This window comes from Anopheles stephensi, chromosome X (assembly GCF_013141755.1).
Source record: "Anopheles stephensi strain Indian chromosome X, UCI_ANSTEP_V1.0, whole genome shotgun sequence".
Lineage (NCBI taxonomy): Eukaryota > Metazoa > Arthropoda > Insecta > Diptera > Culicidae > Anopheles > Anopheles stephensi.
The window spans coordinates 8343732-8357343 of record NC_050201.1 but is presented as its reverse complement, the minus strand read 5'-3'; the positions used below and the strand labels follow the sequence as shown (position 1 = coordinate 8357343).

At 43.7% G+C, this 13612-nt stretch overlaps 1 protein-coding gene across 16 annotated transcripts in view; it reads left to right on the top strand.

Moving 5' to 3' along the window:
- Window positions 1-4525: 4525 nt before the first annotated feature.
- Window positions 4526-13612, top strand: part of LOC118517412 (glutamate receptor ionotropic, kainate 2) — a 129174-nt gene continuing 120087 nt past the window's right edge. For 3 of the 16 annotated variants that reach the window (XM_036063513.1, XM_036063515.1, XM_036063514.1), the window contains exon 1: window positions 5042-6195. In XM_036063513.1, coding sequence (XP_035919406.1) covers window positions 6075-6195 — 121 coding nt within the window. In that variant the 5' untranslated portion in view covers window positions 5042-6074. Of the gene's footprint in view, window positions 4833-5041; window positions 6196-13612 lie in introns of those variants that run through there. The other 13 variants (XM_036063508.1, XM_036063506.1, XM_036063505.1 and 10 more) reach the window with 13 other exon arrangements.

The following is a 13612-nucleotide window of genomic DNA, read 5'->3' as shown; positions in this document are numbered from 1 at the left end:
ATAGTTCAGATCAATTTCAAGCAAAACAGTATGCACTATTTTATTTTCTTTGCATCTGTTTTATTTTATGCTTTTCTCATTTGCTATTTACAACAACTCCCCGATTTACACGGTACTCGATGTACGTAAATTCATATTTCATGTTTTCAAACTAACTGCTCATAATTGTTTTTACGAATAATGTGGCTTGAAATTTTCTGGTAAGTTTCAATTTTGTTGTAGAAATATTATTAAATATTTTGTAAAATATTTAGTTTGATAAACATACTGATGCTACGTAGTTGGATAGTCAGCCCTGCATACGAGGAGACGGTTTGAATGAGATTTGATCTCGAGCCCTCCCGTGTGAAGACTGGCTCCTTTTATTGCGATAACCCCTTCAGGCATCTGGATGCAGGCAAACAGAGAAATGAAAAATAGTAAATTTGAAATAAAATAACTTTTCACAATTAAGAACTTAACAGTTAAAGTAATGCCAAATTTATATTTGGTACATGTAAGTTTCACTGAAAAATAACTGAAGTTGACTCGTTTTTCTCTATTTTTCCTTCGCTGCGTTAACGCTTTTTTTATGGCTGTTTGACCAACAAAATCATGAATTTTAGTATATTTTGGTAATACGACTAGAATACAAACATTTAACTTAAAAAATACCATTACAGTTTTATAATATTCAAGTAAAGTATACTTAGCCTACAAATAGGATACAACGAGATGAACGCAAGTTAAGAAAAAACGAGAAATAAAATTTTCAAAACCACGTTGAGCACCACTGAACCAAGCCGTGAGTGAACGCAATTATCCATTCGGTGTAGGCAGTTCCTTTCAATTATTGAGCTAATCCTTTCTCCCCTCCCTCCCCGTAGCCCACGTCCATAGACACGAGTTTCGTTCGTCTGTTTACGGGAAATGCATTCGGAGAACCATGCCCGGGCTGGTCCGTTTGGTGCATTGACCGAGTTTTCAGTTTATTACGCCCAATGACGTTTACGTGCTGCATCAATTTCCTGTCGCACCGTTGGTTGCATCGTACTGTGCGAGCGGTCGACAGGTGTTGATTTACTGTGGGAGACAGCTGTGAGGGATTGTAACAGGGGGGATTGTAATTCATTTAATGAGAAAATTGTGTTTCTATGCCTTGTAGGCTGGCTTGTTGGTGCAATTTTCGCTAGTAAGTGTGCTGGTATTTAATAGATGAGATGAAAGCGGTATAACGAATAGTTTTGATGGCGAAACGTTTAGATAGAAAGGATAGCATAATGGTAATTTATATTGCAGATTGACGCTAGAGTTGAACTGGCTCGTAGTGACATGATCAGGTCGCTAATCTGTATTTCAGAAAACTTGGTTCAGGAGTGAAATCCTGCAACCAGGGCTTTATTCGATCGCTGACAGGTTCAACTCCATCTCTGTCTTCTTCTAAGGCCTTGTGCCGAATGGTGCACTCACGAGTATCTTCCTAGTGAGGCATCCTCATCAAGTGCCCCTACCATCTTACCCTTCCGGCTTTGACCTTCGCTAGGACATTAGCATGTCTCGTGGTTGCTCATTCTGCTTCTCCACCCGACATAGTTGCAAATATCACCAAATATAGTAATTTGCATCTGGCCCCCAACAACGGTGAGGGCATTGGTAGCCTCTGTTAGAATTGTGCAGGTTCCGTGTAGAGGACCTCTCGTTCTCTGGAACCTTCCTGGAACTTTTCTGAACAATGTGACTTCAGAATTCGCTGCTTAATTTGTTGTCCAAAGATACTTTCGTAGAAGGGAGTAAAACTTCTCTACTACCACATTGATTGTCAAATTGATCCTCAATCCAATATCATTGGCCGTGCGCATCAGTCGGATATGCGGATCGTACAGCGCCGCATTTGTCTGTCCAAAGGTCCCAGCCTGCCATTTCTGGATTTTTGATATCACCCGTAGCAAGGTAGTCAGCCCTGCGTACGGGAAGGCGGTCTGGATGGGATTTGAACCCCGGTTCTGCCGTGTGAAAACCGGCGCCCCTGTTGCATCGGCCATTGGACCGCCCCATTCATGCATTCTAGTTGTTTAAAATTTTGTAGGTTGCCAGGGAAAGACCGGCAAAGTGTGACCTGGTATAGGTCCTGCTGGATAGACCAAGCATGAGTCCACGGAGTAGACAGAGTCTACCAAGAGCCACGGGGCTTAGAGATTCTGGAGGCTCCTGTTGGACTGGTGTATTACCATCGGAGATTCGCCTTCGGTGTCTAGGATTGTTCCTTGATTCCTCTAAACAGGACATCAGAGTGCCATCGGGTTACCGTCGGAGATTGATGGTCTAGGATTGTCCCTTGATTCTTCTAATCAGGACATCAGAGTTCAACGCCATATGGAGTCATGTAACATGCACAGAAGCCTATCACTAGAATCATTCCTTCACAGGTTATCTGGTACGAGGCAATAGGAGATATTTTTATGTACTAATCGGATCGTCGCCATTTTGTTATGACGTTACTAGCATCAGTTTGAAATATCGGTTATAAAATTTAAATATTCAAGCTTACAGTTTGCTTCTAATACTTATCCTTACAAACAAATTTACGTATCAGAAGTCAGCTTTGAAAAAGCTTTGACCAGAGCTTTTGCTGACAAAGGCTGAAACCACTTTTCATCAAAATGGAGGATAAACTTTCTGTTATCAACAAGCTTTTTGCTTGAGAGCTTTTCGTCTGTTTGTCGTGTAGCTTCCCTAGCGGTTCAATGAACCGTGGGGAAAAAGGGAAAAATTCATCTCTAGCAAATGCACACACATACACACTCTCTAACAGAAAAACTAACTCTACTGCAGCCCCATTAGGAACGAACCATTAGAGAATCATTACTTTCATCCATCATATCGGGCGCTTGTACTTTCAAATCGTGCTTGAAGCATTGTACACTGGTGAGGTGATGTTTTCCGGTATGGAAATAATTAATGACTGCATACGTCGTGGGGTTGCACAACAGATGGAGAGAGTTTACACAAACAATTGGCTCGAACAGTAATAGCAGCAAACGGTAAGGAAGATTGATGTGTTTGGCTCTTCACAAACTATGTTTTTTTTTGTGTGTTGCAGGAATTGCATTACGAAAGCAAGCATACTGCAGTCAACGCGGGGAACAGATAGAAGGTTACAAACAAGAAATTAGTCAAAAATTACACCGTAAATAGTCGTTATTTTTCATTTTATTTTTGCTTGTAAATAATGGCCTGGTATCTTGGTGTATAGATAAATCTTGGATAAAAATATATATTTTTTAATAATTGCTCCATAAATGCAAACTGAACTTTTTGGCAGTTTAGAAATATTTCAATTTGAATAAAGTACAGGGTATTCCAAATATTCGTAAGCCATATTCATAATATTGTTGATTATACTTAGAAGATGTTTAATCGGTTCTCATAAAATTGAATTTGCGTCCAAACAATTGTTCAGAATTTTCTATACTTTGTTGAATACCGGCGGTTCGGGGTGGTTTTGTGGCCGAGGTGACACGGCAGGACTTGGGCTCAAATCACATTCAGACCGAATTCAAGCTACGGATAAAATCAAACCTCAGAAAGTCCAAAATAAAAGGGCAAGACATTACGATGTTGAAGTGCTTGAGAAGAAGAAGAAAAAGTTGCATTTATAATATTTTTAACTTAAGATTTACAGTATTCATCAATTTGACGGACTCTTAATTTGCTTTGAATTACGAAAAACCTGATAAAACACTTTTGTTAAAAGTTGTTCAAAAAGTTGTAATTTCCAATAACTCAAAAATAATATTATTTGTTTGTTGAACCATTTACCAATACAATTTAAATTGCAATTTACTCAAACACCAGTGTAAGCAATACGTTGAGATCTTTTTGATGAATTAAGGAGAGCAAAAAATCATTGCTAGCTTCAACCTCTCAATATTTAAGTGTAATTAGAGATAAGAAAATACACTATTTGAAAAATTTCAAGCTTGTTTTAAAATAATAAAATTGTATAGAAAACTTTTCCAGAAAAAAATCGGGACAAAAACAAAAATAAAATGGGAGTCGTAAAAATACTTTAAAGGAAACTGTGTTTTTACCACTGCATGAAACACCCTGTTTTATGGAAAGAAATTCTCCCAGCTCTGTTTATCAGAAGCTCACGGAACAGCTTTTTTGAAAAGCGAATTACCTACCGTGAGTACCAAGGACCGATTGATAAGAAACTGACGATTTCGGTCCGTATTCGTATTCGCGTACCACCGGCACTCAGTGTGGTGTGTGTGTGTGCCCGCAGCATCCACCCGAAGATGGCACTCCACGCAGCCACGCTTATCAGTGTTCGCACAGACGTGGTTCGGGTGAGTGCCACGAGCTTGTAGCCCGAAGCCATTGCGCATGTGGCGCCTTGCTCCTAGCGGTCAGCAGTGAAAAGCTTCACCGAGAACTCCTGAAAGCTCTCCATGAGCTTTCGCAAACACTGTCACTCACGAGCGCACTAGCACGCAGCATCCGCGACGAGATGCGTCCGACGCTAGGTCCAATATAGCGCAGTCAGTGCCGTGGCATCCTTTGCAGCCATCGGTTAGCAGCAAAACAAGCGTCCGAGGGCGTGACACTCACGCATCTCGAGAAAGCGTGTGAAGAGCTCCATTTAAAAGCTGATCGCAACGAACGAACACCAGTCAGTTAGCAGTTAGTTGCCCGCAGCTTCCGTTCGGTTTTCGAATTCCGGATTCCTCGCGCGCGACCCGTGTGTGTGTGTGTGCGTGTCCTCTGTTTTCCCCCCCACCTCCCGGTAGGGCTGTTGCTTTTCGCGCTTGTGCAGGTGTGTGAGTGTGTAGGTGTGTGTGTGTGTGAAAGTAAGAAGCTTGAGGAGAAGTACGCGTACATACATTCGTTGCTTACACGGAAGTGGTACCGCTTCCGGTCGCTGTGGTGCGGTGTACATCCGTTGCGTGACGTACGTGGACGGAGGTCCTCACATCCTTTCGCGACGAATCGCCGTTGCCCTGCCCCCGGGACTTCGGAACCCCTCACACCGCCACTTCTCCCTACTCTTTCTCTCAAGAATATTTGACAGTTTGAATCATCCTCGAGTGTGTGAGGTGTGTGTGTGTGTGTTTGGGTGCGCTTGTGCTCGTTACGTGCTCAGTGACGTTAGGAGGTACTGTTTGTTGTCTATTCTAAGCCTCTAGATCGCAGCAGTATTCTTGCGAGAAGAAGCAGCATTACTTTTCATCAATCTACACTGCAACAATCAACCTTAATTCCTTGGGGAAGATTCTTACAGACAACAGACCAGAGTTAAACAAAAAAACACCTCCGGACATGATTGCCGTAGTTGACTGGAGAGAGTATCCTCATAGCCCGAGAGCATGTTCAGTGTTGGTCCTCCGAACCTGATTGACGTTTCGCAGTGTATGTGCAGTGTGAGTGTAGTATGCGTGTGCATGATATAAAGTGACAGAAACGCGCAACGCGTTTGTTGTTTTTCTAACTCAGTTCACTAACCTCCCAACATACCAAAGCCCTCAGACAATCGGTTCGCCGGAGTGAGGTTTTTCCCTCGTGTAAAATGAAATTTGTGTTCTGTTCAGTTTCAAGCTTTTCGTGATTGTGTGTGCAGCTTTTCAGTGAGGAAAACGCGTCCTGCAAAATCAAAACATCAGCACACCAATACTAGTGCACGTCCATCAACCACGTTTAGCAGTGGTGGCAGGAAGCGGAGCGTAACAGCATCATTCAACCGAACCGTCTATCCGTAGCTCGTGAGCCACTGGCGTAGTGCATAAATAACGTAAAGCGTGCTCCTTCCCCGGCGCTCGGCTTACTCGTCCTCCCTCTACCGCCCGTGTGCCACACGCACCCATACATGCGAACGTGCTAGCGTGTAGTGGTAAGCGCTGGGAATCGGTAGAACCGGAAAAGCACGCAGGAAGGCACCGACGCAGTGAGCTGCCGCAGTGAAACGGACGGACACGCGTCCGTTTGCCGTTTCCCGAGCACCCCAGTAAGCCAGCTGGTGAGCCCAGCCGTGAGTGACCGAGCGAGTGTGTGTGTGTTGAGTGCCATTCGGCGGGACCAAACACGTACACACAGCGATGGCGGTGGGTCGATTGGCTCACCGGCGTTGGTGGCACTACTATTGCTGTTGGGTCGCCCTGCTAGCCCTGTACGGTGCACCCGTGCCTAGCCGCGCATTACCGGACGCCATCCGTATCGGTGAGTACAGTACAGCGACCATTGCTAACCCAAAAAAAAACAGGGAATCCCCGGCAAATAATAACGATTGAAGTTGTTGTTCGAAAGTTGGGGCTGGATGGAGAATGTTGGAGGAAGTATGACATTAAGCAAAAGAAAAGTCCTGGGGAAACTCCTGAGGTAATGCTTTGTTAGCATGGGGTTTTTTTTCTCTCTCTCTCTTGCTTTGGTTATTAAGAATGAAAGTTGGAAGATGAGGGATTGAGCGAAACTAGCCGAATTTGCAAGAAACATCTTTCCCTTTGTTGAGCAACAAAAGGACGACAGGTACGGACAGGTTTACTTGGGCATGGTATTCTGACCGAACTAAACCCAGCAGCATAGCAGGAATGCAAAGATGGCGCCCTTTCGTAACCACTGTTGATCGTAGTCTTGTGCATCGTTGAATGAGCCACTGAATTCACATCGCATGAAATATGTCTCGCGTTAGGATCGATGCAATTTGACAGCGTTGACATTAAGAATTTCATACAAATGGACGATAAAGAATGACAGACAATTTTGATAGAACCTATCGCGGGACTTGCAACGTTTTTGGAAGGGTAAATGTGCGACATTTTTTAAAAAATTCAACATGGTGTACGAAAATTGCTTTAAATGAATACGAAAGGGAGTTAAAATGTATTTAGGTTCTATAGCATCGATAACATAAGTCTCCAGAATCGCCAGATTTTACTTTGTGGTATAATCAATTTTGTCGTTTGTTTCGTATTTTGAGCTTTTTCAAGAATTATCAACGTTTTTAACAGCAATACGACAAATTTTGTTTACTAAAAAAATGCTCTAAATGTCTAAATGTCCAGAAATCCTCCATCCAATCGTGTTGAGACTCACAGTGTTGCGCCGTAGTCTGCCAATCCAATATCTCTGCCTTTTGTGGTGGATTCAGTTGGGGCCTACCACGCCTACACTGTTCATGGGGTTTTCTCGTTAAATGGTTTTACGTAGACTGGTCCCAATAGTTCTGGTGGCCGAGGTGATGACGGTGCAGGTTTGAGGTTCAAATCCCATCCAGACTGCCTCCCTATACATTGGGATGACTACCTTGCTACTGGTAAATCCAAGTCACTGAGAGCCAAAAATGTGACAGGTCGAGACCTTTCGAGGTTGTAGTGCCAAGGAAAAAAAACAAGAAGCCCAATAGAGGTTGGCGAGGTAGTCGTAGATCTTTCTACGGTGTCAAAAAGTCCTCTGATCATCTTATTAAGGCATATGACCACTATTTATCGGTTTTACAGTCACTTTTAGACTTATACAGCAGTGATACCTCATACTAATGAAGTAACTCTGGAAGGTCCAGGAAGCTGGCATTCATAATCTTACCATGGTAATACCTCGCATAGAAGAAGTGCCTCTTGATTACGGCTATGAGAAGTTTGACAATTGTCTCTGAGGCGTATATGAGCATATGAGTTGAGGCTGTTGAGACTTCAGGTTTCGAAAAAAAATGACGTTCAGGATGTCTTCAAACTAGTGATGGACTATTTGTACCTATCTGTGTAGTCTATTAGCACTGCGTAGCTCTGTGTGTTCTCAACAGGACTTATTGTGGCGCTGCTAACTCCAACCAGAAGTTTTATGCTTTGTTCTGTATTGTTCATAAGCCTCTGCTGCGTAGGAATGCTTCAAACCAGTGATGTGTATGACATCAGCGTGTGTCAGAATCCAGAATGTCTTTTAAAAGATCTTGTTCAAAGCTTCCACCTGTAAGGCTCGGATGGCTCTCTCTAGGACCAGGTTTAAGAGAAGATAGACAAAAACTTTGAAGATCAGATTTCATGGCCCTTAGAAATTTGAAGGGAATTTTTAACTATTGACTACTAACACAAACGACAACCGAAAAAACTACCTAATGCCCTCTACATTTAATAGATTGTTGTAAATAGCTACACCAAGATGACAACTTCCGGTGTCCACTGTTTGCTTTCGCCCCAACAAACGCGGCGCAATAATCATGAAACCCATGCAATGGAACAACTGTAACACCGTTTGCTAGGGGCCTCCAAAAAAACAAAACTGTGTACAATACACCCAGTGATCTCTGGCGTCGGCAGCTTCGTTTACGGACGCTACGGTCGTTGAAGCTATTTTTAGACGGGCGGGCAGATTATGCTCTCGCTAATCAGGCGCCTGTTTGTGTTATGTGGTTCGGTGAGTCCCCTCGTTCCAAACTGGTTGTCAATTTATCAAAGTTCGAAAAGGTTACCGCGTGATGTTTGTTTACAATTGTTTGAACATTTGTTGTTTGTGGACACTATCTGTCAAAAACAAAGTTGCTCCCGGATGTCCCTCTAATCGATAGAGGTTTTTTGTTGTTGCTTGTTTTGGAATTCGAGTATATTTTGAAGTTAATTACGCCTTAGGATGACCTCTACCTTTAATTGTTTTGACTGTCCACATTGTCGATAAGATAGTTCAATATGTTTTGACGGGTTCGTTGTTTAGCTCATTATTAAAGTTATTGCTTTTTCTCTCGCTCTCTCCTTCTCTCTTTTTGTTATGGTCAATCTTTATTTTTAACGTGGATGACGTTTAGTCTGCAAGATAGAATTACCACGTCATACGTGCCAATACAGAATCTTAAGCGCCTTCCTGAGCGGCCCGGTAGTAGAGACGGGGTTCAAATCCCATCCGGACCGTTCCTCCTTAGTGCGGATCGGCTTTCTAACTACGTCGTATCATTAAATCTAGTAAGCTAGATACTAGACTAGAGAGAGAGAGAGAGAGAGAGAGAGAGAGATAGAGAGAGAGTGATAGAGAGAGAGATAGAGAGAGAGAGTATGAGCGGACAGGTGTATCTAGCAGGTCCCACACACGCTGGTAAGGTTCCACCACTCGAAAAGTCCTCAAGAATGTACCATCTGCGCGAAACAATACACGCCCACAACACACACATGCAGGTTCCTAATCTTTCTTATTTATTTCGGCGGTCCTGACTCTATGGGTGTATTAGCTACGTACCAGTAGAGGGTTTTTTCGGGGAAAAAAACGGAAGCTTTAACATCTCAATTCGCTTTGCCCCTTACAAAACGCTTGCACCAAAGCGCTTCCTTCTGCCACCACCCCCCCCCCCCATCTTCCGTTTCTTTCCCTTTACCTTCAAAACACTCACTGGTGATACACCTGTCCGCTGCTGTTGCTGTTGCTGTAAACGCTGCTCCGGTGGGAATAAAAGGACGGGAAGCCGTACGTGACTGCGGTAAGACTTGCCCCGGTATTGGGACTTGAAGGAAGGAAGCGTGGAACAACGGGTGGAAGGTGGGGGGGGGGGGGAGAAAAATAAAACCACAACATGTGCGCCTACGGGCGCATCCCTGTCGATCCCGGGGAACCAAGCTTTAAGTAGCAGGGGCGACCCAGGGAAGCTGGGTTGGAATTATAATTTATCTTCCAATAACATTACTGCCCTCGGTTGAAGAGTGGGTCGGAGGTGACCGGGATGCTTACTACAAAAAACCCCACCGCCCCTCCCCCGGGTAAAAGTCATGATTTCCCATTCGGCTGATGGCCTTCGATGCCCTGATTCTTTGGCGTCCCCCGATGATTGTCTTTCGCTGACGGGGCAGAAATTCTATCTGCCCGAGCCCGTGGAACACCAAAGGAATGTGTGTGTGTGTGTGGGTGGTGTGTGTGAGAATACCGGGAAAACAGGGCATCACCTTTCAACCGTAACCGAGAGAGCGTGTGAGAGAGAGAGAAGAAGCTGTGTTGTATGTGAATAATATAGTTTGATCCGATGGACTTCGAACGTTGGTGGAAGCGCCGGGGTACAGTGTTTGATTTCACGAATAGAAGTCATACCAGCTCCATCAGGCTTCTTCCGTGGTTAGTTGACAACAACCAAAAAAAAAAAAATATTATCCTTCTAAGCAAATGGGGTGGGGCCACTAGTGGAGTGGGGGCTTGTGCATCCCATTGTTCGCCTGGGGAGCCTGTCGTTCCCGTGTTGGGTTCTAGATACTAGGTTTGTATGATGGTTCTTAGCATGCCAGCATGCAGCTGCTGCTATACGCGGCCAGGCTGTACGTGACCTTCTTTTTCCTATGCTCGTGGCTTCATCGCAATGTTTTTTTTTTATTATAAACTTCACAAAGGAAGTACTGAAGCGACAAAACGGTGCATAGAGAATAATTTTCCAATGTACAATTTCTTTGTGAGATAGTTTGTGTTTCCGTGGCGCAAGTATGATGAGCTGCTGAAGTAAGAAGACATTCTTCGCCTAGACAGGATGGTGTTTGCTTTGTGTTTGAAGTGTATTGAGGTTTTGGTAGCTGTTACAAATGGCTGCATTAAAGCTGGATAAAGATTAACAGGCTTTAATTTAAACAATTGGAAAATTTTATATCTAAAACGCAAAAAAAGTATCCTGGTACTAACAACGAATGAAGGTGATTGAAGCGACCCATCCAGTGATGGACGAAACAATAAGACTACTCTCATGTTAGAAACTACTTGATGAGTACAACTTAAACAACGGCTTGATAAAGGTTTTTTAGACTCTAACCCGCAATGAATTGATATATTTTGACAACAAGGTTTCTTGGGGCTTCAATCCTCGGCTTGTGGATTTTTCGAGGCAGTTTGTTGAACAGTCTTCATTCTGCATCCTAATCAATAGATCCCTATCACTCTCTTTTCCCATCCGGCGATGCGTTCGTCTGGCGGATCCACTATCCATGCACCTGTTTATCCTTTACCTTCAGCCTCTAATCACGAGAATTGAAGGCATATGTTGCGACCGGGATGACCTGGTACGTATGCTGACAACGTCTCTGTGATTACCACCACGTCACTAAAAGTCGAGCGTGTGCGAGAAGCTTTTTGGGCGTTTGAAATCTTTTCAGGGGCCTGACTAAACGTTTAGAAAACCATTGCGATCGATGTTGGATACACAACACCAACCACGAGCATACAAGTCCCATGGCTTCGGACGGAAGAGAAGCTTCGAATTGTAGGAATTTTGTTATCGAACAATATCCGAGAAGCCATGAGCCTAAATTGGGACTTGTTGATCCACCATTTTCGCTATTTGGTGTGGGTTGATCGCGTGAGGAACCTGAATTTGGTGCAGAAGGTTGTTCTGCTGAACTCTTTTCTGTTGCCCAAACTATGCTTCGCGTCGTCGGTCTATGGCGCTCGCGCAATGGACATAGCGAAGGTGACCAGCACAATAGGCTCGTTCCACTGGGATGGCTCATGGGGGCAAACGAGTGCCGCTTCAGCAGCTGGCATTGCCCGGCAACCACGGTGGACTCAACGTCCACGTCCTAGCTATTAAAACCAAAGCGCTGCTAATTGTTATCTAGCATCTAGGATATGTAGCATCTAGGATATGCCAGACACTGACGGAGAGATTACCTGAGCCAAAGGTAGCCGTAGAGAGTCCGTCAGTAAACTGGCGGAGAATATGGCGTCAGCGCAGCACGCTATACCTCCTGGCCAATGGGAAAATTAAACATGGAGTGCTGTTGTGCAGCCTGAATTGCGTACAAGTCGGCACGGCGAATCATTTACCAATAGCGTTCATGAGTGAGTTGCAACGAAAACGAACGCTATTGGTAAACGGCTTGTCGTGCCGAATTGTACTCACTCATGAACGAGTAAAATGACAGAGACAACTATTGCACGATTGTGCTATTTTTATTTATGTCGAGTCGATAAACGAGTTGGCTCATAATAACAACTCACTCACTCTGAGTTGGCTCACTAAAACGAGTTGTTATTCCCATCTCTAGTCCTCACTAGGGGTGAACGGTCCAGATGGGATTTGAACCCCGGTCCTAACCTTGTGAAGGCCGGCGCAGCTGTCACATCTACCACCGGACCGCCCTCAGGACGAAAAGTTAAAAAAGTCGAATGAAAAAAGATTCTAAAGCGTTCTTGACTACTTGCAGAAATGGCAGGGTTTGCAGATTAGCGAATATCTGTTGCTTTGAGGTAGAATCAACATTGCTGGGAAATGTCAAACTAAAACAAATATTAAACCAATATATTTTTTTATGGCTCGTTATCTAAGCATTTGAATAAAAATTCAAAAAAAGTACTCCAGAGCTACTAGAATTAAATTGAGATTTATACTAGTTTGTTCCTCAGTTAAGTCATTTGGGAGTTGTGAGCTACCTCAATCCTTTTCAAGATGCTGCCAAACCATCTTCAATGTTAAAAACATGGCTAAACGTGGAATAAAAGTCTCATCTCATAGCTATTGCCACTTACTTGCTATTTAGTTTTATTAACTTAATTTCTTTAAGTAACAAATTAGTTTTTTTCTTATTAGCTTCAACAGTAATAGATCCAGTTACTGACAAGAAAAGCAGAGTAGCTTAAGCAGAGGCTTTGGGCACATTAATGCAAAACCTCTAATCGGTTTGCTAGGGGGAAATGGTGGAGCAAAGAAAAAATAAAAACGAATTGCGCCATCTTCTTTTCTCCTGTTTTTCATTCAGTAGCGCTTTGCTAGTGATAAATGGCTTTGTGATATTATGGCCACGTAAGCAGCGTTCGTACAGCTTGTCCCTGGACGGGGCTTTCTTTTTTGTTACTGTCTACTCTCCGGCGTTTGTTGATGCTTTTCTTACGATTGACATTTTTGCTGTCTCTCTCTCTCTCTCTCTCTTTTCCTCTCTCGCCCCTCTGGTGTAGTTGGTTGCATAGTCTGACGTGAAGCGTTCACGACATGAATTATCCGGATGTAGTGAGGTTTTTATGTAGCTATCTTCTTCATAATCTCCACAACTGTGCGGTTTTCTTGCTGGTAGGCCTTTCCAGGTCTCCCAAAGTGGTATAAAGATATTGGAGCAACAAAGAAGAAAAAAACACAAAAGAAGGTACGGAAAGCAAAAAAAAGACCTCCAGCACAAAGCAGTGACAACACGGAAGAAATCCATCAAAACGTGTAACTAAAAACGTAAAGATTGTGACAACCTTTTGGACACGGCCTGTCTAGGTAAGGCTTTCTACGCTTCAGCTCAGTAAGCAAAGAGTTTGCTTGTTGTTTTTTGCTCCCTTTTTTATCACTCTTGCTCGCTCTCATTGTCTCGTTCACACATGTACCAAACATGTCCCAATGAGGTGGCGTGGCGAAATTGAATGCTCAACAATATTGGGCCCAGGCGGAAGTGGGTTTTTGCGTGTCCTTGGGTAATCGTGATCGCTGTGTGATTGATTGACTTGACGAATCTTTGTGCCACGGGACTGAACATCTCGCTCAAACGCCCGAAACTGATGCCCCAAACCACGGTGCACGACCGGAAGCCGATGATCGATTTCTGTTTCGTCAAACGGACCCGGTTAAGCCTGCTGCTGGAAAATCGTTCCCATCGAATGATGGATGCACTCCACCGTCCACCGAGTTGCGTGGTCGAGTTTGGTATGAATT